The following is a 21,082-nucleotide window of genomic DNA, read 5'->3' on the forward strand; positions in this document are numbered from 1 at the left end:
AGGTACACTCTGGACAGGTGTCACGATGGTGGCGAAAAGCACGTATGGTCTCTCAAGATGGCGGACGGACAGACGACGCTGTGATGTCACACCTGGAGTTAGCAGCTCAGCTGGCAACAAGTCCCAGATGGACCTTTAAGCACCACTAATACAAATATCAATGTGTGTGTGAGCGCTGGCGGCGTGCTACGGCCAATCACAGCAGGTGTTTAAATGGCGGCTACAGCATTAGCAGCAGCAGCTGAGTCATAGGTTAGCTTGTTTATTAGGACTGTGCGGACATAGGTTTATGTAGGTTAGTGAGAGATGAAGTGAAATGAAGACAAAACAGAGGCAGCTCGCGTTGCCGGACCATCAGTGTTTAAAATAAAGCTTGTCACAACTTTAAAGAACCACATCTTAAATGATTTTGAGGAATTTGTAGCGGTGGATTGGACCTAGTTTTCTCCTGTTTGGGAGGCAATTATTATCATTTGGTTTATTTTGAAGAGGGAAGTTTGGTTAATATTTCAGATGGTTTCATTTTCGCCATGAAGTTACACTTGGCTCATTTTAAGAGTTAACATCTAAAAAGAAAACGACACCTTGGAAATAAATCTGTCGTTTGTGGCTGCCTGATGTCTGACGAGGATAGATCACCTTCACATTGACCTCCTAGACGGGCCAGAACACTCCACAGATACCTGTAGCCAAAAACGTTTCACAGCTGGACATAAAGTGGGATTAAATTACAGATAGGTGGACTTTATTTATTAGTTTAGTGACATCTGGAAGCAATAAACTGGATTTTATGTGGGGGAATCAGAGTATAGGGGGCTGAATACAAGTGCATGCCACACTTTTCAGATGTTTTATTTGAAAATTGTAGAAATTTGTGCTTTTGTGGAAACACTGTAGGCTTAGGACCCACTTCGGTTCAGGAGTTGCTATCTGGAGGCTCAGCTGAATTCTTTTCTTGTTGCCAATTCTGCTCCTATAAAACATAAACGCACCGTCTTCCTACTGAGACCTCTTCCAAACCCACCACAGCCAATCCTAACCCCCCTCTCACTGACACCAGGTACCAGCATGGAGGGTTGGCTCTCTGTTAACGCACTCCAGGGTCTTCAGGGGCTGAAGAAGAGTCATTTGTCTTTCTGGCATGCAAAGTTACAGCAATCATCTGTAAAGGTTGCATTACTAAACAGGATGGACAATATAAATGACATCAGAGAAACAGTTGCTCCAATCAGGAGACAATGGACTTCACGCCATTTAACTTCTACTGACGTTTAAAAATAATTCATTGTTAACCAGGCTCTAAAATTATCTCAGTCGAACACATATGCTTCAGTGTCATTATTTATTAAACAAAGATAAAGTGGAAACTACCTGTGCAAAACTAAGTACACCCCATAAACAGCTTGTAGAACCGGTCTGATGTTATCAGTCTCACTGCGGAGTAATTTTGGTCCAAACTTTCCAACTTTGCCTCAGCTTGTTAATGTTTGCACAGCTCTCTGAAGGTCCAACTATGGAATTCAATTAGGTCTGGACTTTGACTAGGCCACTGCAGCGCCTTAATCCTTTTCTTTACCAGCCATTGACCGAGTTTGGACCAAACTTCAGCATACAGACTCACATTTGACTCCAGAATACTCTGGTCTACAGAGGAGATCATGGTCCACTCAATGACTGCACAGTGCTCAGGTCCTGTTGCTGCAAAAAGAGCCCACATCATCAAACTTACACCACTGTGCTTGACAGTTGGTATGATGTGTTTGTGCTGATCTGCGGTGTTGGGTTTCTACCAAACATGGTTCTGTCCATTATGGTCAAACATCTCCACTTTGGTCTTTTCTTTCCAGAGGACATTTTCCCAGAAGTATTGTTCTTCATTTACACTACTGGTCAAAAGTTTTAGAACAAGATGTTTTCCTCCCGGGAATAATCTTTCTCTCTGTAGCATGATGGACTGAAGATAGTTTGGAGATGACCTTATAACCTTTCCCAGGTTGGTGGGCAGCTACAGCTGCTGCTCTAAAGTCATTGCTGATGTATTTTCATCCGGGTGTTGTGGTAACACGCACCTGTTTGCTCCAGAGGTGCTCACACCGATGATGATCAGATAATCAGTGCTTCGGATCAGCAGCTAACTCTCATGGAAGCTGTCAGGGTGTACTTAGTTTCTATGCTCAGGTTTTCCATGTGGCCTTCAATTCTCTATAAACAATAACGACAGTGTTCAACATAAGTGGTTTTGTTCACCTGAGGTTGGATCTAAATAACTTCAGAACCTGTAAAAGATCAGATCATTTTACTATCTCCTGAAACCAGAATCAACAGGACCGCTTTGTTGTTTCTCTGCTGGAGTCTCCCCAGAATGAGACACTTTCCTGCAGACTGAAATTCAAGGGATTATTTATCCAACTTCATTCAGAGAGTGACTCACCCGGAACAGTTTATGTAGTCTCAGCGCGGCAGAACAGAACACAAACCGGATCAGTAGCAACCGCAGGAACTCGTCACCAAAAAACTGCAGAAAGGCCTGATCTGCAGAGAGAAGATCAAGAGGTCCAGTTAGATCAGGGACAGGAAGTGTCTCAGAGGTAATGAGCTGTGCTGCTGGGTAAAGGTTTAAGGAACATTGACCAGTTTCAGCCTCTACGTCTTCCTCTGAAGCTTCATCCCCACCAGAGGGGACAAACCGACCTACCGATGCTCCGTGACCGGGTTATCATCTGTCCGATGTCCCGGAAGACTTTTCGAAGGAATTCTTGAGCGCGTTCCCACAGCCCTCGTCGGACGCTGTTCAGACCGCAGATGGATGAGAAAGCCAAGAGAGGACTGTAGAGAAAGAGGGTGAAGAGGCTGCCGCGCTGAGACTGATCTGAACCAGCAGAAACACACAAGGAAAACTGTCAGTACGAAGCCTGGAGAAGCTGAAGCACAGAGGTCATCTTCAGGTCAAATCATCACAGTGAAAGCATAGATAAATAAAGTTCCTTCATCTTGGAGTTAACACGTTTGATAAAAAACTGCAGAACATATCCGTTTCTGAGGAGAGAAAAGGAGCACCTGGGTGTTCCCAGGAGGTTATAAAGGAGAGGAAAACCCACCCTGGACGCTTTTTGGATAAACCGTAGGGGAGAGCAGACACACCAGTGGCTGGCCGAACAGGTTGGTGAAGTTCTGTTCAGACAAAACACAAAAAACTTGAAATGAACCCTCAAAACAGACCACCAGGATGCGGTCAGTAAGAGCAGAGGTACCAACCTTATAGGCTGTGCTATTTGAAGAATCTACGATAATGAAAAGAGGCTTTCGGGTGAACGGAAACAGATCTCCTGGGTGAAGGCTGCAACGGTAAACACCAGCATCAGAGACCTGATTTCCACCCAGCTGACAGGAAACCAGTTCAGTCTTCATCAGACTCACCAGTGCATCTCCTTCTGGGCCTGGTTCCTCTTCTGTACCGTCTCTCCATTCACCACGTCTCTGTTGGTGTTGGTCAGAACTCCTCCGAAGTCATACGGACCTGCTGGGAATAAAAAGCCTGAATCCGACTCAGACAGTCTGAACCCGACTGGTATGGGTCTGAATGTGATTAACATTCAGCCTAATAATAATTTAGTTCAGCTGAGCTGTTTTCACTTCTTTATACTTTAACATTCATCCTGGTTATCAGCTGGACACAATGACAAGTAAAAATCCGTTTTCCTTTCTGTCAGTGAACACACCATGGCTACAGTGGATCTTAAAGGTTGACACACATGTAATAAATAAATGTTATATTATAAAGATTTCTCTGATGAAAAATCATTTCCAAGCTGTTCCTACTTTAATGTGACTTTCATCCTGAATAATTCAACTAAAAAACAAGCCAACATGAAATCAAGCGTGCTAACTTAGCTTGATTTCATTCAGTCTTCTGTTGTAGGAGTCTGTCACGTCACATTTTAACAGAGGCGTGAAAACGTTTTACCTCCACTGTAGTTAAGTGACTCAACTGGTTGCATCTGATGTCTGAACTGTTTAGGTTTTATAAGAAGACTGGAGGAAACGACCTGCTCTGTGTTTTACCTTCAAAATCCAGATGTGTAGCAGGGAAGACTCCAGTAGCTGATAAATACACCAGCAGGACGCTGTTGGCAGGAAGTTCCTGAAAAATCCAACCCAGATTAACAGGAGGAAGAGAAACACTGAAAACGATTCAAAGCACAGCGAAAGAAATGTACGGAGGTCCAAAAGGGACAAAATTAAATAAATGAACGTATCATTGAATAATTAAATGTCATTTTTTAAACCAAATTAATTTAAAAATACATATAATTATCATGAAATGATTGAAACTGTTGACTTGACCCATCAAACCCAGGGGGCGGGGCTAATACTGTCGACAGGTACATCATCGCAGGACCTCAAAGAGCTCTTTTAGGAACTGGGCAGAGATATTTTAGACCAAGCTGGGGTATAGAGGCTGGAGTTTCTCACCCAGTTTGTGGTGAATAAACTGCAAGAATGTCCTGAAGTGTTTGAGTTATTTACGCACTTTCCAGCGAAGGCATTAACCTCAGACTCATAGCAAACTTAAAAGAAGCTGTCTTGATTTGTTTTGTGAAGCAGCCAATCAGATGTCAGGGTCTGTTGAGGAGCTGTCCTAATCCCGCCCACCAAGGATGACGGGTCAAGTTTAAATCATTTCATGATGACACAGCTTCACGATGAAATGAATAACTATAGAGTGAAACAGTTTTGTCTTTTTAAATAAATAAAGTTTAAAAAATGTCATTTAATTTAATCATTTAAAATGTATATTTAATTATTTAATGAAACAGTGAATAAATGAGTGGAAAGTTTTATTATTTAATTGCAAATGTATTTTATTTCATGGCAAATTCACATCTCTTTACATCAAAATATATTTATTTATTTAATTATGTCCTTTTGGCCCTCATCACCTTATAATATATAATAATATTATAATAATATAATTCATTATAATTATTAATAATAATAACTATTATAAAAAGCTGTTTAGGAGTTGCTCATCAGGTTTTTGATCTGAGCTCCAACAACAACAACCATCTACAGTGTTGGTCTTCATTTACCAAAACCTTTCCCAGCAGGATTCCCAGGCTATAACCAAACACTGACCTTAAAGGAAGCCGACAGGAATGTGTAGAGTTGGCTGAACGTTGGTTTATACAGCAGGTATTTATGAGGGTTCTCCCTCTTTGCTGGTTTCTCATTGGGCTCCTGCAGAAAAAACACATTCATCATCAGCATACAGGGAGAGCACATACTGCTTTAAATATGGTCATCAGCCAGAACCAGTCCAACAGAGAACCAATGATCTACCAAGCAGAACCGGGCTTTTCACAGCAATCTCAAGGCAAAACACAGACGTATCCCCATGTTTCCTTTTCTTTGCTCCTCAGGAGGAAACCAGAACCAGCCTGAGAATTTACTTCCTGATTTCAGTTATTTCAAGTCATCAGAAAAATTACACTCAAGATCCCAAACTGTGTTCGACATCCACAAGGGAATTCTGATCCATTCCAGAACCTGGGTTCATTAGTATCTAACTGGGTTCCTCAGCAGTCTGAAAGAGTCCAGGATTTGACCACTTTACATGTTTGAGTTTCCAGACTTTACCTCCGATTTGTTTTTGCTCCGATGGGGATTCACATAATTCATGATGGCTTTGTGACGGTTACACTCTGAAACTGAGTTAAAATCAGTTTTCGGCAGGTAGTAATAATCCCCAGATCCTAAAATTGGGAAATGATCAACACTCCAGGGCAGCAGAGGTCGCTATAATCTGAGTCTCAAGACAAAAAACCTCTTAAAAAGGCTTTGATGAGAGCGTTGCTCACTTTGTGTCCATGGAAAATATGACCTGCCGCAGATGAAACCACGCAAATAAAATATTACGGTGAGCTGAGCATCCTGCCACCACAAACCTACACCTTTATTTAAGGGCCGTTAACTGGGTGGCTTCAGGACGCTTCTTTCTGATTTGGACCTGGTTCCTGCAGTGGAAACACAGGGGGGAGAAAGACGTTCCCAGAAAACTACCCTGGTTCTTGAAAAGGCTCCTTCAGCAGAAACACACCTGATGAAAATATTTCCAGATGCAGAAAACAAACTGTGAAACATCCCTTTAATACTACAGCGAAATGGAAGTCAATTTCAGTGTTGTTATCTCCTGATTTGTGGATTCAATTCAATTCAATTCAATTCATCTTGCTGGAAACATTGAAGGACCTAAGCTTCCTCAAGAAGTACAGTCTGCTCTGTCCCTTCTTGTAGATGGCTTCACAGTTGCATCTCCACTCTAGTCTGTTGTCCAGGTGAACACCGAGGTATTTATACTCCTCCACCACCTCCACTTCTTCTCCCATGATAGAAATAGTTTTTGACTTATTCCTGTTTCTCTTAAAATCTACAATCATCTCCTTTGTTTTAGTCACGTTCAAGATGAGATGATTGTTTCCACACCAGGCCACAAAGCAGTCCACCACCTTCCTGTACTCAGCTTCTTGTCCATCTCTGATCCACCCCACGACTGCAGAATCATCCGAGTATTTCTGCAGATGACAGGAGTCTGTCTTGTACTGGAAGTCTGAGGTGTACATAGTGAAAAGGAATGGTGAGAGTACCGTCCCCTGTGGTGCTCCTGTGCTGCTGACTACCTGGTAAGACTCACAACCCTTCAGTCTCACAAACTGTGGTCTGTTTGTCAGGTAGTCTTTGATCCAGGAGATTGTTGAGGCCTCCACCTGAGTCTTCTGGAGTTTCTGACAAAGCAAATCAGGTTGGATTGTATTAAATATTCTGGAGAAATCAAAGAACATGATCCTCACAGTGCTGCTGGCTTTGTCCAGATGACAGTGGGTTTGTTGAAGCAGATGTTTGATGGCATCTTCAACTCCAACTCCACAGCGATAAGCAAACTGAAGGAGGTCCTGATGGTTTACTGTTTGCTTACTCACGTGGGCCAACAGGAGTCTCTCTAGGACCTTCATGATGTGAGATGTCAGGGCAACAGGTCTATAGTCATTGAGGACTGATGGGTGAGTTTTCTTTGGTACCGGAACAAGACAGGAGGTCTTCCACAACACCGGAACCTTCTTCTGGGCCAGGCTAAAGTTGAAGAGGTGCTGCAGAATCCCACAGAGCTGCTCTGCACAGACCTTCAGGACTCTAGGGCTGACATGATCTGGACCTGCAGCCTTATTCCTATTCAGTCTCTCCAGTTGCATCTTCACTTGACTTCTTGAGACACACAGATGGAAGGGGGAAGCAAAGGAAGCACCAGCATCTTCTGATATGGTTGAAGGCAAACATGTAGAAGCAGAAGGGTCTAGGGCTGAGGTGGAAGATAAAAAATGTGAGGTGTTACTGGACAGCTGTGGGTCCTGTGGGTCAAAGGAAGACGGGATGTCTGTTTGGCTGTGAGCAGGAGAGGAGGATGCGAAGCTTGTTTCTGAACTGAACCTATTGAAGAATGTGTTCAGTTCATTGGCTCTGTCCAGACCTTCATCGGTCTGATCTTCCTTCTGCTTGAAGCCTGTGATCTTCTTCATCCCTGTCCACACATCTCTGATATTGTTTTGCTGGAGCTTGCTCTCCAGCTTCTTCTTGTACACCTCCTTGCTGTCTCTTATCTTGACTTTAAGTTGCTTCTGTAAACTCCTCAATAATTCTCTGTCTCCCTCTCTGAAGGCTCTTTTCTTCTTGTTAAGCAGGTCCTTCAGGTCACTGGTGATCCAGGGTTTGTTATTGGGGAAGCATCTCACGGTTCTGGTGGGGATGATGTTATCCTCACAGAAGTTTATATAGTCGGTTACACACTCAGTCATGGCATTGATGTCCTCTCCATGTGGCTGGCACAGTGCGTCCCAGTCTGTAGCCTCAAAGCAACCTTGCAGAGCTTCTTCAGCTTCCTGTGACCATTTTCTCACAGTCCTCTTTATTACAGGTTGCCTCTGAACAAGGGGCTTATATTTCGAGCAGAGAAAAACAAGATTGTGATCTGATTTGCCTAGAGGAGGTCTTGCTATAGAGATGTATGAGTCCTTGACATTTGCATAAAACAAATCCAATGTTTTGTTTTCTCTGGTAGAGCAGCTGACCAACTGTTGAAACGTTGCAAGTGTAGCAGAGAGTGAAGCATGGTTAAAATCACCAGAAATTGCCACAAAAGCATTGGGGTTTTGTGTCTGTAGCTTAGCAACAACTGAGCTGATGGCATCACATGCAGTGTCAGCAACAGCGGAAGGTGGAACGTAAACTGTTGCCAAAATAACACTGGTGAACTCTCTGGGTAAATAATATGGATGAAAACTTACTGCCAACAGTTCAATATCTGGACTGCAGAGATGACACTTCACAGTAACATGTCCTGGATTACACCATCTGTTGTTCACAAGTACTGCCAGTCCACCTCCTTTACATTTGCCGCTCCTCTTTAAATCTCTGTCTGTTCGTATGGTTAAAAAACCCGGCAGAGAGACGCTGGAGTCGGGGATATGATTCTGCAGCCATGTCTCAGTAAAGCACATAATACTGCATGCTAGGTACTCTGGCTGGGTCCTTTGTAGGGCTTGGAGTTCATCCAACTTGTTTCCCAACGATCTCACATTGCCCATCATAACCGACGGAAGAGATGGTTTGAACTTCCTCCTTCTCTCTCTTCTCTTAGCTCCTGCTCTGCATCCACGGCATCTCCTTTTCAACTCATCAGGGATTTGGGGTTGTAGCTGAAGTATTATTTGAGCTTTTGAGATAATAATCAACTGCTCCCGGTTGTAAGAAACAACCCCGTTGCCATGGCAATGCCTAATAACAAATGTCCAAAAATAGAAAGTATTAAGAAAAATCCTCCAAGCTGCACAGCATCCGACACTGGAGTGGACAGTTGTCCAAAAAAAATCAACTGTACAAGAGGAATAGTTCCCAAAAAATAATAAATCAGAATCAAAAGTAACAGAGCTACTCCAACCTGCTGCCACCTTGAGCGGCGCAATTCTAGAAAGAATATGAGGTAAATGTTACTCAGGTGTCCACAATGTTAGAATAAAGCTCCTCAAAAAGACGAGATGTTCAGATGTTGCTGATCTGCTCCAGTTTCCTTACAGCTATCGTGGTATGGGCTTCTTCACTCTTTAGTCCTTACTAAATCCAGTCCAACCAGACACACACTGTCATGGCTATGGGATGGAGATTTGAACCAGTCCATTGTTTTAATGAAGCCTGATCTGGACGTATCACTAAGAAGTAACTCAGTAGCTTTCCAGTCAGGGGTTTGACCACATCACAGCGCTCACATCAACCCTAAAGAAGGTTTGAGTTGTATACATCAAAACCTAACTTGGTTCTCCTGAATCTCAGGGTTTAGAACACCCTGTTTAATAGAGCGTAGGTAGGATTGGCTGGTACTGGGCTGGTCTGACTCAGATATGAAATATTTGTCTCATTTATTCTATCTGAGAAAAAATAAACCAAAAAAAAATCACGTGGCGTTTCTCAGGGCTCCATTCTCGGGGCATTGAACTCTCTTTGCCAGTAATCCAACTCTTGATGTTTGTTGCAATGCATTATTAACTTAGGTCTACACTTCATCCTGCAACACCTCGACCACCCAGGGACGTACGCCAGGATCCTGTTTGTAGACTTCAGCTCGGCCTTCAACACCATCATACCAGACATCCTCCACCAGAAGCTCACCCAGCTCAACGTCCCAGCCTCCACCTGTCAGTGGATCAACAGCTTCCTGACGGACCGACAGCAGCAGGTGAGACTGGGGAGCATCTTCTCCTGATCCAGATCAATAAGTACTGGTGCCCCCCAGGGGTGTGTTCTATCCCCACTCCTCTTCTCTCTGTACACAAATGACTGCACCTCATCGGACTCGTCCGTGAAACTCCTTAAGTTTGCAGATGACACCACTGTCATTGGACTGATCCAGGATGGTGATGAGTCTGCATACAGACAGCAGGTGGATCGGCTGGTACACTGGTGCGGTCAGAACTACCTTGAACTCAACCCACTCAACAACACTGTATCGGCCGTGGACCATTTCAGGTTCTTAGGAACCACCATCTCTGAGGACCTGAGATGGTCTTCACACATAGACACTGTTCAGAAGAAGGCCCAGCAGAGACTGTACTTCCTGAGGCAACTCAAGAACTTCAACCTTCCACAGGAGCTGTTGGTCATCTTCTACACTGCCATCATTCAGTCTGTCCTGTCTTCATCCATCTCAGTGTGGTTTGGATCATCCACAAAACAGGACAGGTCCAGACTGCAACGAATAATCAGGACTGCAGAGAGAATAATCAGGGCTGACCTTCCCTCCATCCAGGACTTATACAGGTCAAGGGTCAGGAAAAGAGCTGCTAACATCTCTGCAGACCCCACACATCCTGCACATAAACTGTTCAGAGTTTTACCTTCAGGTGGCGCTACAGAGCACTGTTTACTAAAACCAGCCGCCACAGAGACAGTTTCTTCCCCCAGGCTGTTTCTCTGTTGAACATTTAATAGAGTACAAAACAACAGCATACAGATGTTGCAAATGCACCTTTTCTATTATATATGTGTATAGTGTATATATGTATTTAAGGACATAAAGATATATGCAGAATATATCTTATAACGCAAAAAAAAAAAAAAAGAAACCCATAGAGCAAAGTGTACCGGAGTCAAATTCCTTGTTTGTTGTATGTACGAACTTGGCAATAAGGCTGATTCTGATTATTAGTTCAGGTCAATAAGACAGAAAGACATAAGGCACAAGTAATAAGGTCACTGTGACAATTACCAACATCATCACATATCCTGTCTTCCTAAGATCTCCCAGCTCAAATTCAGACGTCCATCTTCTTCGAGTAAAAAAATCAACCAGGCAGCTGCAGCTCATCCAAAATGCTGCTGACCACCAGCAGGAATATGGATCATGTTGCCACAATCCTTAAATCACTGCAGGCTCCCTGTTTATCTAAGAGTAGGTTTTAAAATCTTCTTGATGGACTTGGGTCTGAATATCTCAGAGGTCTGGACCTTGGAGACCCCTCAGGTCTTCAGAGACCTGGTCCTCGTTCCCAGCGCCAGATGTAAACAAGATGAGGCAGCATTTAGATTTTATTGCTCCTCACCTGAGATGTGGAGAAACTGTTGGTTCCTTTATTGGAGTTTACCCATAAAGGTCAAAGGTTACTTTATCAGTTCTTACCTTTTTATTTGGAATAAATTCACTGTGTCTTTATAAAACCTAAACTTTACTGTAATTATTAAAATGTTGATCAACCACAAGCTTTAGCTGAGTTTAGCTTTCAGTCAGAAATCCTGACACCCACCAGCGTTCCCTGCTTGGAAGTCTGCGTTGCCAGGTTCACAGGTTCCCTCTCCAAAGCCTGGAGCATCCGGAACATATCGATGGTCAACTCGCTGAACTTCACCTGTCAGAAGCAGGAAATGTTAGTGTTTCAGGATGTATTTCTGCTGCGGGGTTAACAGAAACACAGAAATCAGGCTGAAAGCTGAGACCATTCAGGAGCAGTGGGAGTAAATCATGGTCGGATCTCAGCCTGATTGATTGATCCTGTAATTTACAGGAATACAGGTACTCAGATGGGAAATTATTATTTGACCTAAACTGAATAAAACCCTGATATAAGGCCCACAGGTCAACATTTATCCCAATATTTGTTCCATCATTCCTACTGTGGAAGTTTATAAAACATGAAACTGAGACAGATGAAACCAATCATCTCGAGAACTTCCTGACAGAACTTTAGATTCTCCAGGTCGTCCATCAGGCTTGCCGTTTTCAGTAAAAAATAACTCCAAGATCCCAGAAAGAAAGGATCAAACGGCCATAAAACTGCCCAATGGGATCACAATATGGGACGGAGAGAGAATATTTTTAATATGTTTGTTTAACATGACAAATCTAACAAAAATCTACGTCATCAGGACCTCCAGAAGGTGTGTTGAGGGAGACCCTCTGGAGGTCTGCACTGAGAAGCAGGTCACTGATGCTCAAGCAGGGTGGGGTTCTAAGACAAAGAAAACACCGACTCTAAACCAATCAGTGCTCAGAGAACATCTGATGGCGGAGCAAGAAGGTAGTCTTCCTCTGATCCTCAGAGTTACTCTGATCCATCTCTGTTCAGCAGAAAATCCTTGATCCTAAAAATGGGACCGATCAATCCAGTGTGTTCCTGTTAAAGCTGAGAACTAACTGTGTTTCTCTCTGTGAGAAGATAGAGCATCATCCTCTCCATGCTGCTACTTGTTTCTGTTTCTACACATTTTAACCTGGTCTTTTACAACAGCTCCTCCTGCTGGACTGAATCAAGTTTATCCTTAAAGCTCATTTAGTACAATAAGGATTTAAAACAGGGAGGATTGTACTCAAACACATTATTATAAACCCATAAATGACCAAATGTTAGATTCATGCTTTAATAACCAGGCGGCTATATTAATAAAAAGACCAGGTAATTGTTTATCATGTTTATTTTTCTTTTTATTCATTTATTTAGTCATATTTTATATTTGTAATAATAAATTAGTTTATTATATTGCTTTTTCTTTTTTATTTATTTAGTTCAGTTCAATTCACTTTATTTATATAGCACCAATTCACAACACACATCGTCTCAAGGTTCTTCACAACAGTCAGGTTCATACATTCTAATTAATCGTAACTATTGAACAGTTCAGTCAGATTCAGTTATTTATTCAAATTGGATAAAAAGTTTTTCTATCTAAGGAAACCCAGCAGATTGCATCCAGTCAGTGACTTGCAGCATTCACTCCTCCTGGATGAGCATGTAGAGACAGTGGACAGTCACTGGTGTTGACTTTGCAGCAATCCCTCATACTGAGCATACATGTAGCGACAGTGGAGAGGAAAAACTCCCTTTTAACAGGAAGAAACCTCCAGCAGAACCAGAACCAGGCTCAGTGTGAGCGGCCATCAGCCACGACCGACTGGAGGTTTGAGAGAACAGAGCAGAGACACAAAGAGAACAAAGAAGCACTGATCCAGGAGTACTTTCTATGGGAAGGAAAAGTAAATGTTAATGAATGTAGCTCCTTTAGTCGTTTCATCTAGAAAGAAAAAACAGATAAACTCTGATCCAGTTTTCAAGGTTAGAGTCTGAAAGAGAGAACATAGAGTTAGTCACAGTAAAGAGCCCTCTGATGGCCATTGTTATACTAAAAACCACGATTGGGATACCTCCCTCTGTCAGACTGACCATAACCATTGGAAAGGAGAGGGGGTCATACAGGTTATATTTATTTTTTATATTTTTCATTTATTTTGCTATGTTCTTTTTTATCTAATTAGTTATATTTTTCCTCTGCTTTCTTAGATGTGATTTTCCGACATGTTTGATGACAGACGGTGAATTATGCGTTCAGCCAACACAGCGGAAAGCGACCCCAATGAAGACCAAACTGGTTTTTCCAGTCGTCGGGTAAATTTCTCCTCTACGTGACTCAGAAGATCTCAGCAGTTGTCTCCAACTCCTGATCCTCAGATTTGCAGCTGCAAAGAACAGCCGGAGAAAACTACAACTAAAATGTGGAAAAACTCAGATATTCAAAAACTGATGAAGGTCTGGAGAACTGCTGACCCAGAACAGATTACTGGGTCCTCTGGATCTCAGGAAGGAAAACACACATGGAGGCTGGATCAGGAGTTCTGACAAAGATCTAACAACTGATAGAGACCATCTTCAAGTGTTGTTAAGTGAGCCTGGATAAAGCTCTGCTGGTGGTTAAAAGGAATCAGCGGATCAGAACCTGGTTGTTGCTGTTTCCAACGATCAAAGCGTCAGCGAGGACGAGCTGTCCGACCACCATTCCCTGTTCCAGCGGAGGAACGCTGCCCTCCAGCAGTCTGTTGCTGGTGACAAACGCAGAGTTGTTGTCGTTCAGAACCACCACCGGATCGGCCTGTTCCACACACACAAAGCACGGAGAATAAAACGATCCGAAGCGTCTGACAGTCTCAGTTCTACGGAGAGAGCGGGGTCACGGATTACCTCGATAAAAGCTGCCACTTCCTGCAGAACCAGGTTCCACTCCAGCTGGTCCTCGGTGTTGAAGCGTTGGGTGTAGTCCTCAATTTCCTCGGATAACTCCTGCAGAGGACAGACAGTCAGAGAACCACAAACTGGATCAGAACACCATCGACGTCCTGATTGCAGGATTTCCACAGTAATTATACACAGCTTCAAGAAAACAAAGAACGAAACTGGGACCATGTTTCCTCCTGACCTTCACCAGAACTTTGACCAGGTCCATCTTGTTCAGCAGTAAACACACCACAATGTATCGAGCGTAATAACGAAGCTTCTTCACCACCAATTCAGGTCTGTTAAAATCAAGAAGACATCAAAGTAAAGTTCAGTCATCAGATGGTTGGAGCTGAGACCTGAAGGACATGAAGGTTTGGGGTCCAACAGATCTTTGAAAAACACCAAAAGGTTAAGAAGATGAGGTCTGACCTGTCCTCCTTGTTGACCTGATAGTAGTAGGAACGCTGGCGGATGGCAGAGTAGAAGGAAAAAGCTTCATTCAGATAACTCGTCTCTGAGGTACGGAGGCTGAAGATCAGAAGAAACATCAACATTTATTTCCAAGTCTATAAGATGTTTCAGCACATCTACAGTCCTGCCTGAAGCTCCTGATCCTCTAATCTTATGAAGCCATCTGGATCAAATGTTTTCCGGGTTTCCTGAAGATCTTTCGTGGTTTTTCTTTGTGCCTTAGCTGCTTTAGAAGTTTCAGTCCAGAACCTGACCATTTTCAGAAGAATGTTTTTTCCTGCTGCTAGAACAATCCAACAAAGAGCTGAAGCAGGATCTGAAAGACTCATCTACTGTTAGATAAGAGCTCATCAGAACCTCTGCTAGGAGAGCAGGCGGCCGTGAAGGAGCGTTAATGAACAGAAACAAGGAGAACAGGCTGAGGTTGGCCAAACTGAACAAGAACTGGACCGAACTTATCATTATGTTCAGTAGAGAGTCTGGATCATCCTGGGAAACATGGTGGAGGTTCTGTCATGGTTTAGGCCCACATTTACCTCAGTGTTGTTGGAGTGTTTGTTGAAATGAGTCAAATTATGGACCCAGATCGGTACCATCACCATATGATCCAGTCTGCAGAGAGTCTGATTAGCAACAGCTTAATTATGAGAATAAAAACCAGCCCAACCTGCTGATACTGAAGAAAAGTCCACCATGTCCAGCAGAAGATGTTGACCTCAACATTACTGAAGCAGATTATCTTTTCAGAAAATGCAGCAAACAGCCAAATAAGAGCTTTGAAATGTCCTCCAGGAGAACCACAGTGAAGACCATCTAAAGGAGTTGAGACTGAGAATAAAAACTATTTAGTGACTGTTTTATGTTTGCGTTTATTTAAATAAATCAGTGATATTTCAGTTTTCAGGCATCATGCGGCTTTAGACTTTTGTAGTGATGCAAACCTTTGTTTGTGCCTGTTATTAATCTGTTATTACAGTTAAATGGCCGCATGTTCATGTCCTGCTTTCCTTAACACATAAAACACATAAAACATTGAGCTTACAGGATCAGCTGTGGGAAGAAACAGGCTGATGCCGTGTGCTTTACTGGCTCTAGGGGGCGCTATGAATATGTCTGTTTCCATAGAAATGTTATGTTTAGTTACTTTATTTCTTATGGTTATAACATCTTAATTTGAGCTACTGGAAAACTAAAGAGGTCCGACAACGGAACCCTGCGGAACGCCGTGATTCATTTCTGACAGTCCAGATGGATCATTATGGATTCTCCCAACCTCAAGATGTTCCCATTACAGCAGTTTCATGATAGCAAAAGTCCCATTTAAACCTGGAGCTGTTCCGCCTTGAGGCCTGCTGTGGTTTGGGCAAAAAAAGATCTTCAGACTTACTAGTAATGGTAGTAAAGTTGTCCGATCTTGGATGCAACCTCCCCAATCTGCCATCTCTTTAAGCCGTACCTTGTATCCAGAACCTGCCTGTCGATAAATAACAAACATAATCTGAGAACCCGATGGGTGCAGAAATGAACACCTGGAAGTGAAGAGAACATCTGCAGAACAACACTGAGGGTTCCATGATGACTGGTTTTATTTTTACACCAAAAAACTTTAACAAGTAATGAAAAAGGAACCAACAGCCAAGCAGGAAAGAAGACGGAGAACGTTTGACTTTCCAGAACATCTCAGGACTAAATCAGCGTTTCATGATGTGATTATTATCACAGATGTAACACGTGAAAACAGACATGAAGGCTGCAATCAGAACATCAGGAGAACAAATTTCTGGATCAGTTTGGATGTGATGCTGCTGAATTAATCCCTGCTGGTTCTTCTGGGGCTTTTCACCCAGCTGGGAACCATGCTGGGAGGTTATCAGCTGTGGCTGACCTGTAACAGTAAAAGGACCATAGGAACTGAGCCTGGATCTTCAGTCAGTGAGAGAGACTCACCAACAGCAGATTCGGGTCTCTAACCACTACAGACGTACTTTTCTGGACCCGTTCTTCTGGGTAAGCGCTGCTGCTGTGGTGGCATAATGTCCTCTTTACCCAGAGATCTTTCCTTCTCCTCCTACACCTCCTGGAGGATCTGTGGGATCCATTTCATTGTCCGACCTGCTGCTGCCTTCACTGTCAGGACTTTATATTAAAACCTGCTCAGAAGAAGTCCAGCAGAATTCCTGAAATCCAACAGTTTGGGCCGGAAGTAAAACCCTAATTCCCCAACGAGTTAAAGCCCGTTCGGTCCAGAGATGCCCTGATCAGATTTTTACTGACCCATACCGATTTCGATCTTTTTGGTTTGGGTGAAGACTAGAACTCAAGACAAGAGAAAACCCGGTTCTGTGATAGAGGAAGTAGTTTTAAATCCAACAGAAGATCATCTCCACCTGCCCTGAACCGTCTTCCTAGAACATCAAATGCTGTCGGATGATGCATTTAAAGACAAATAATGTTGCAAGTTTTTAGAGTGGTTGATGTATTTTATGATTTGAGAAAATGTAAAATCTGATATTTCTGGACCTGCAGACCCAACCCATCCATTCATCCATCCCTGTGAGATGATCCCATCTAGGTGGCGCTAACCTCCAGAGTGAAGGTCCCCAGGACAAACTGCAGTTTGTTCCTGTCCAATCAAAAACAGACCAAATGCTGAAACAACCTGGTGGAGGAGACGGGAATCACCTGTGCTGCTGCTGGAACTTCCAGAGTTTGGTGTAGACGTCGAAGGTCCTCCCAAAGTACGACTGCCACTGTTTGTGTCCATACTGAGGAAGATCTCTACAGCACACAGAGGGAGGAAGAGGAGGCATGCACAAACATCAGGTTGGACATATAGAAGATCTAAATAAAAAACAATATTAACAGTCGGGTTTCCTCAGCTGATGTTCTCCTGGATGGTCGGGTTCATTAAAATATGAGTTGACTTCTAAGGCTGCTGGAAGGAACAAGAACCTTTTTGCTTTGAAGAAGTGGATGTTCTGTCAGGAAAGATTTGCACATTAAGCTGCTGGTTAGATCCCCAGTGAGGCTGAACCCTGCCCCAAACGGACCTGTGCTTCTTTCAATCTAAGCTGGTTCCAGAACTCTGACAGCTTCGATGTTTGGTCTGAACCAATCAAGACATTAGCAGCAAAGAGTCCAGTTGTCCCATTAGAACATCTGAAGCAGATACCGTTCATTGTTAAGATTAATATCTGGGCTCAGATATTTCTGGGAAATGTGGCAGGCTGTTCAAGCGGGTTTTGCTTTGCAGACTTTGGTTCTGCAGACCCAAAACAACAGGAGCTTAAATTCAGATTTCATGGTTCTACTCCATGAGGCCTTAAAATAGACTGAGAGCAGAAGATGAAGTCATCCTGTCAGTGACTCAGACCTGAGCAGGAAGCAGCAGCATCTCAACCTCCCAAACTCAGCCCAGAACCACCAGATGGAGGTCATCAGCCCCTCGCTTTGCTGTGGAGGAATTTAGGTCCGATTTCCAATGGTGCTGCTGTTCACTGAGGATTCTGCTCTCTGAAGGTTGAGGACTAGACTTTGACTAGACCATTACAGCACTTTAATTCTTTTCTTTCTCTGTGATTCTGTTGTAGATCAGCTGCTGTGTTTGGGTTCATGGTTCTGTTGATGACCCAGTTTGGACCAAACTTCAGCTGCTGGACAGATGGACAGCTAGAGAACAAGCCCAGATCATTACTCCTCCACCACCGTGCTGGCAGCTAGAATGAGGTGTTTGTGCTGTGTTTGGTTCTGTCTATTATGGTCAAACATCTCTGCTTTGGTCTCATCTGTCCAGAAGTCTTGTTCTTCATCCAGATGCAGCTTTGCTAACCTAGGTCCTGCTGCCATCTTGTTTCTAGAGAGAAGAGGCTTCCTCCTTTAACGCTTCCAAACAGTCAGATTGGTTCAGTGTTTCTCTAACTGTCCTGTCATGACCTTTAACCTTTAACCTGCTAACTGAGGTCTGTAGAGTCTGAGATGAAGCTGGGGCTTTGGTCATTTCTCTGAGCTTCACTGTCCGACCTTGGGCTGAATCTGCTGGACACCCACTCCTGGGAAGACTTGCAACTGTCTGAGATGTTTTCCTCCTGGGAATAACCTTTCTCTCTGGAGAATGATGGACTTCAGGTAGATTGGAGATGACCTTATGACCCTTCCAAGGTTGATGGGCTGCTACACATTTATAAAGAAATCTGTGCTCACTTATAAACAGTGTGATGAGAAATGTAAATCTGTCCGACTCTGCAGGCTCCACTGCTGTGTTTTGTAATAATGTGAGCTTCTTCAGATCGATGCTGAAGATCTGCTTCTCTCTCCTCGCTCCGTGTTGTTGTGTTGGCCGGCGGTCAGATCTCAGCTCAGCAGGAAACGTCCCGCTGCTCCATATGGCCGATCTGTGTGTTTGCAATCTTTCTGAGCTGGTTGTGAAATCAGCTGTAATATTGCCACAGAGGCAGTCCACTAGCTGCTCATTTAGTCCAGACAATCAGCAGCTTTTTCTTTCAGTCCAGCTTTAAAACATGTTTCCATTTCTTATTTTAACTATAATAATATTAATTAAACTAAACCTCCCTGATTTAGTGGAAATTATGACAAAGATTTCAGTAAAACTAGGTTTTCTTTTATGAATCCTGTTTTTAGGAGTTAGAACCAGCGTTGGTCCAAATCGGGGGACAACAGCACAGAACCAGAAGGTTTTTCCTGGAACAGACTGTGGTTGGATGCCAGAAGCAGACTCAGACTCAGTGAGGAGCCAATCAGGAGCTGACGATGCTGGATAGATTTAGAAACCAGCAGCTTGAACTGACCTCAGCCCATTGAAAAGCTGCTTGGATTTATCCAGCAGGTAGCAGAAGTCGGTGACGGTCTTTCGTTCTCCTAAAGGAACATCATCCTCAGTCTCAGCTCCAGTCATGACCTTGACCTTTCACACCTGAGAACAAACAGAAAACCTGCAGTCGTTAATATTTCTACTGTCTAACAGAGAAGATGAGAAGCTGCAGGTTGTTGTTGAGCAGAACGAAGCCTGCTGATAGATGATGATGATGATGATGATGATGATGAATTCAGCACAATGAAAAACAAGACGAGCAGCAGAGGAGAGTCCAGGTTCAGGGAGATGTTCACCATCCTCTTATTTACTGGAACCAGAGCTGAATTTAAACCATTTTGTTTTATTATTTTACTGTTTTATATTTTTTTCTCCATTGTAGTTTTTTATTTTTATTACATTTTATTGTTTATATATATATCTAATTTTCTTTATATTATTTTATAATTCATCATTTTATATTTTTATTTCATTTTATTGTTACTTATTTGTTCATAAATGTTTTTAATATATTGTAATAGTTTGATTTTTATTTGACATTATTGTCGTTTTCATAGAAGCTGCTGGAACCTGATTGTAATTCCTACCATAATAAATAATAATTTAATATCTCATAAAGTCCACATTTCCCTCGGCAGGAACAAACGGGTCAGATGACTTCTGAGCTCCTGCTAGAACAGTGGAAGTGACAGTCGTGTCTACAGGTGTCCTACTTAAATCTGCAGAAACTCTGGAAGAAACGGGCCACGTGGTCACTGTTTTTAGTCTGACCCGATCCGTCCCAGATTTCCCTCTCACTGCGGTTCCAGTCTCCAATTCTCTGAGACGCTTGTGCAATCAGGCCAAGTAGCGCAGTCGGGTCAGATCGTTCAGACGAGCCTCGTTGAGTTGTGACGAAACAGAAAGAAGGTTAAATTCTGCTGCAGACGTCTGATGGTCCGAGGACCGAGACGTTTAAACAGTTCTTCTATATCACCAACGAGCACAGACGAGACATCAGATTAACTTTAGCAACAACCCATCCAGAACCAGCAGAGCTGCAGTGATTAATAAATCCATCTGATAATGGACTATTATGGTTTCCTTTATTTGGCCAAATCAGAACCTTGAAGGAGGTCCATATTTTTAGGAAGTTTTAACAACAAACAACCAGTTAATTAAATCAGAAAAACCACATTAGATTTGACCTTCATCCTGAGCAAGCATGTGGCGACAGTGGACAGGAACCCCTCATCCACCAGAACCAGAACCAAACGTCGGCTCAGTATGAGTGGCCATATGCAGCAACTGGCTGGGTTTGAGAGGAAAGGAGGCAGACAGAAAAAGCCCAGAAGCACCGGTTCTGGAGTTAATTCTATCTGAATTAATCATACTAAATTATGTATCGGACCACATTCTGTGTTCTGATGTCCAAACACTTATAGTCTAAACGGACTGAGGAACCCAACGTTCTGCGTCTTTACATCACAAATATTTCACATTAAGTCTGGTTGCAGATATTTCCGACCCGGTTTGGATGAATGAGTCCACAGACAAAATCTGTTCATATCATGTTGTTAGTTACCATACGGTATGATCGCCATGACAACCAGAGTCTCTGTAATACAACGTATCGTCCATCCATCTCTCCATCTCTCCATCCATCCATCTCTCCATCCATCTCTCCATCCATCCATCCATCTCTCCATCCATCCATCCA

At 43.0% G+C, this 21,082-nt stretch overlaps 1 protein-coding gene across 4 annotated transcripts in view; it reads right to left on the minus strand.

Annotated features, from left to right (window-relative positions):
* Window positions 1-21,082, minus strand: part of scai (suppressor of cancer cell invasion) — a 34,003-nt gene that overhangs the window by 8,192 nt on the left and 4,729 nt on the right. The window contains exons 2-16 of one of the 4 annotated variants that reach the window (XM_047371831.1): window positions 19,361-19,485; window positions 17,238-17,333; window positions 15,943-16,029; window positions 14,514-14,612; window positions 14,284-14,380; window positions 14,049-14,147; window positions 13,807-13,959; window positions 11,346-11,447; window positions 5,137-5,238; window positions 4,063-4,141; window positions 3,418-3,517; window positions 3,256-3,337; window positions 3,099-3,171; window positions 2,696-2,869; window positions 2,432-2,532 (exon numbers count right to left, since the gene is read on the minus strand). In XM_047371831.1, coding sequence (XP_047227787.1) covers window positions 2,432-2,532; window positions 2,696-2,869; window positions 3,099-3,171; window positions 3,256-3,337; window positions 3,418-3,517; window positions 4,063-4,141; window positions 5,137-5,238; window positions 11,346-11,447; window positions 13,807-13,959; window positions 14,049-14,147; window positions 14,284-14,380; window positions 14,514-14,612; window positions 15,943-16,029; window positions 17,238-17,333; window positions 19,361-19,467 — 1,551 coding nt within the window. In that variant the 5' untranslated portion in view covers window positions 19,468-19,485. Of the gene's footprint in view, window positions 1-2,431; window positions 2,533-2,695; window positions 2,870-3,098; window positions 3,172-3,255; window positions 3,338-3,417; window positions 3,521-4,062; window positions 4,142-5,136; window positions 5,239-11,345; window positions 11,448-13,806; window positions 13,960-14,048; window positions 14,148-14,283; window positions 14,381-14,513; window positions 14,613-15,942; window positions 16,030-17,237; window positions 17,334-19,360; window positions 19,486-21,082 lie in introns of all 4 variants that reach the window. The other 3 variants (XM_047371830.1, XM_047371828.1, XM_047371829.1) reach the window with 3 other exon arrangements.

The sequence above is a fragment of the Girardinichthys multiradiatus genome, chromosome 8, assembly GCF_021462225.1.
Source record: "Girardinichthys multiradiatus isolate DD_20200921_A chromosome 8, DD_fGirMul_XY1, whole genome shotgun sequence".
In the NCBI taxonomy this organism is placed as follows: Eukaryota; Metazoa; Chordata; class Actinopteri; order Cyprinodontiformes; family Goodeidae; genus Girardinichthys; species Girardinichthys multiradiatus.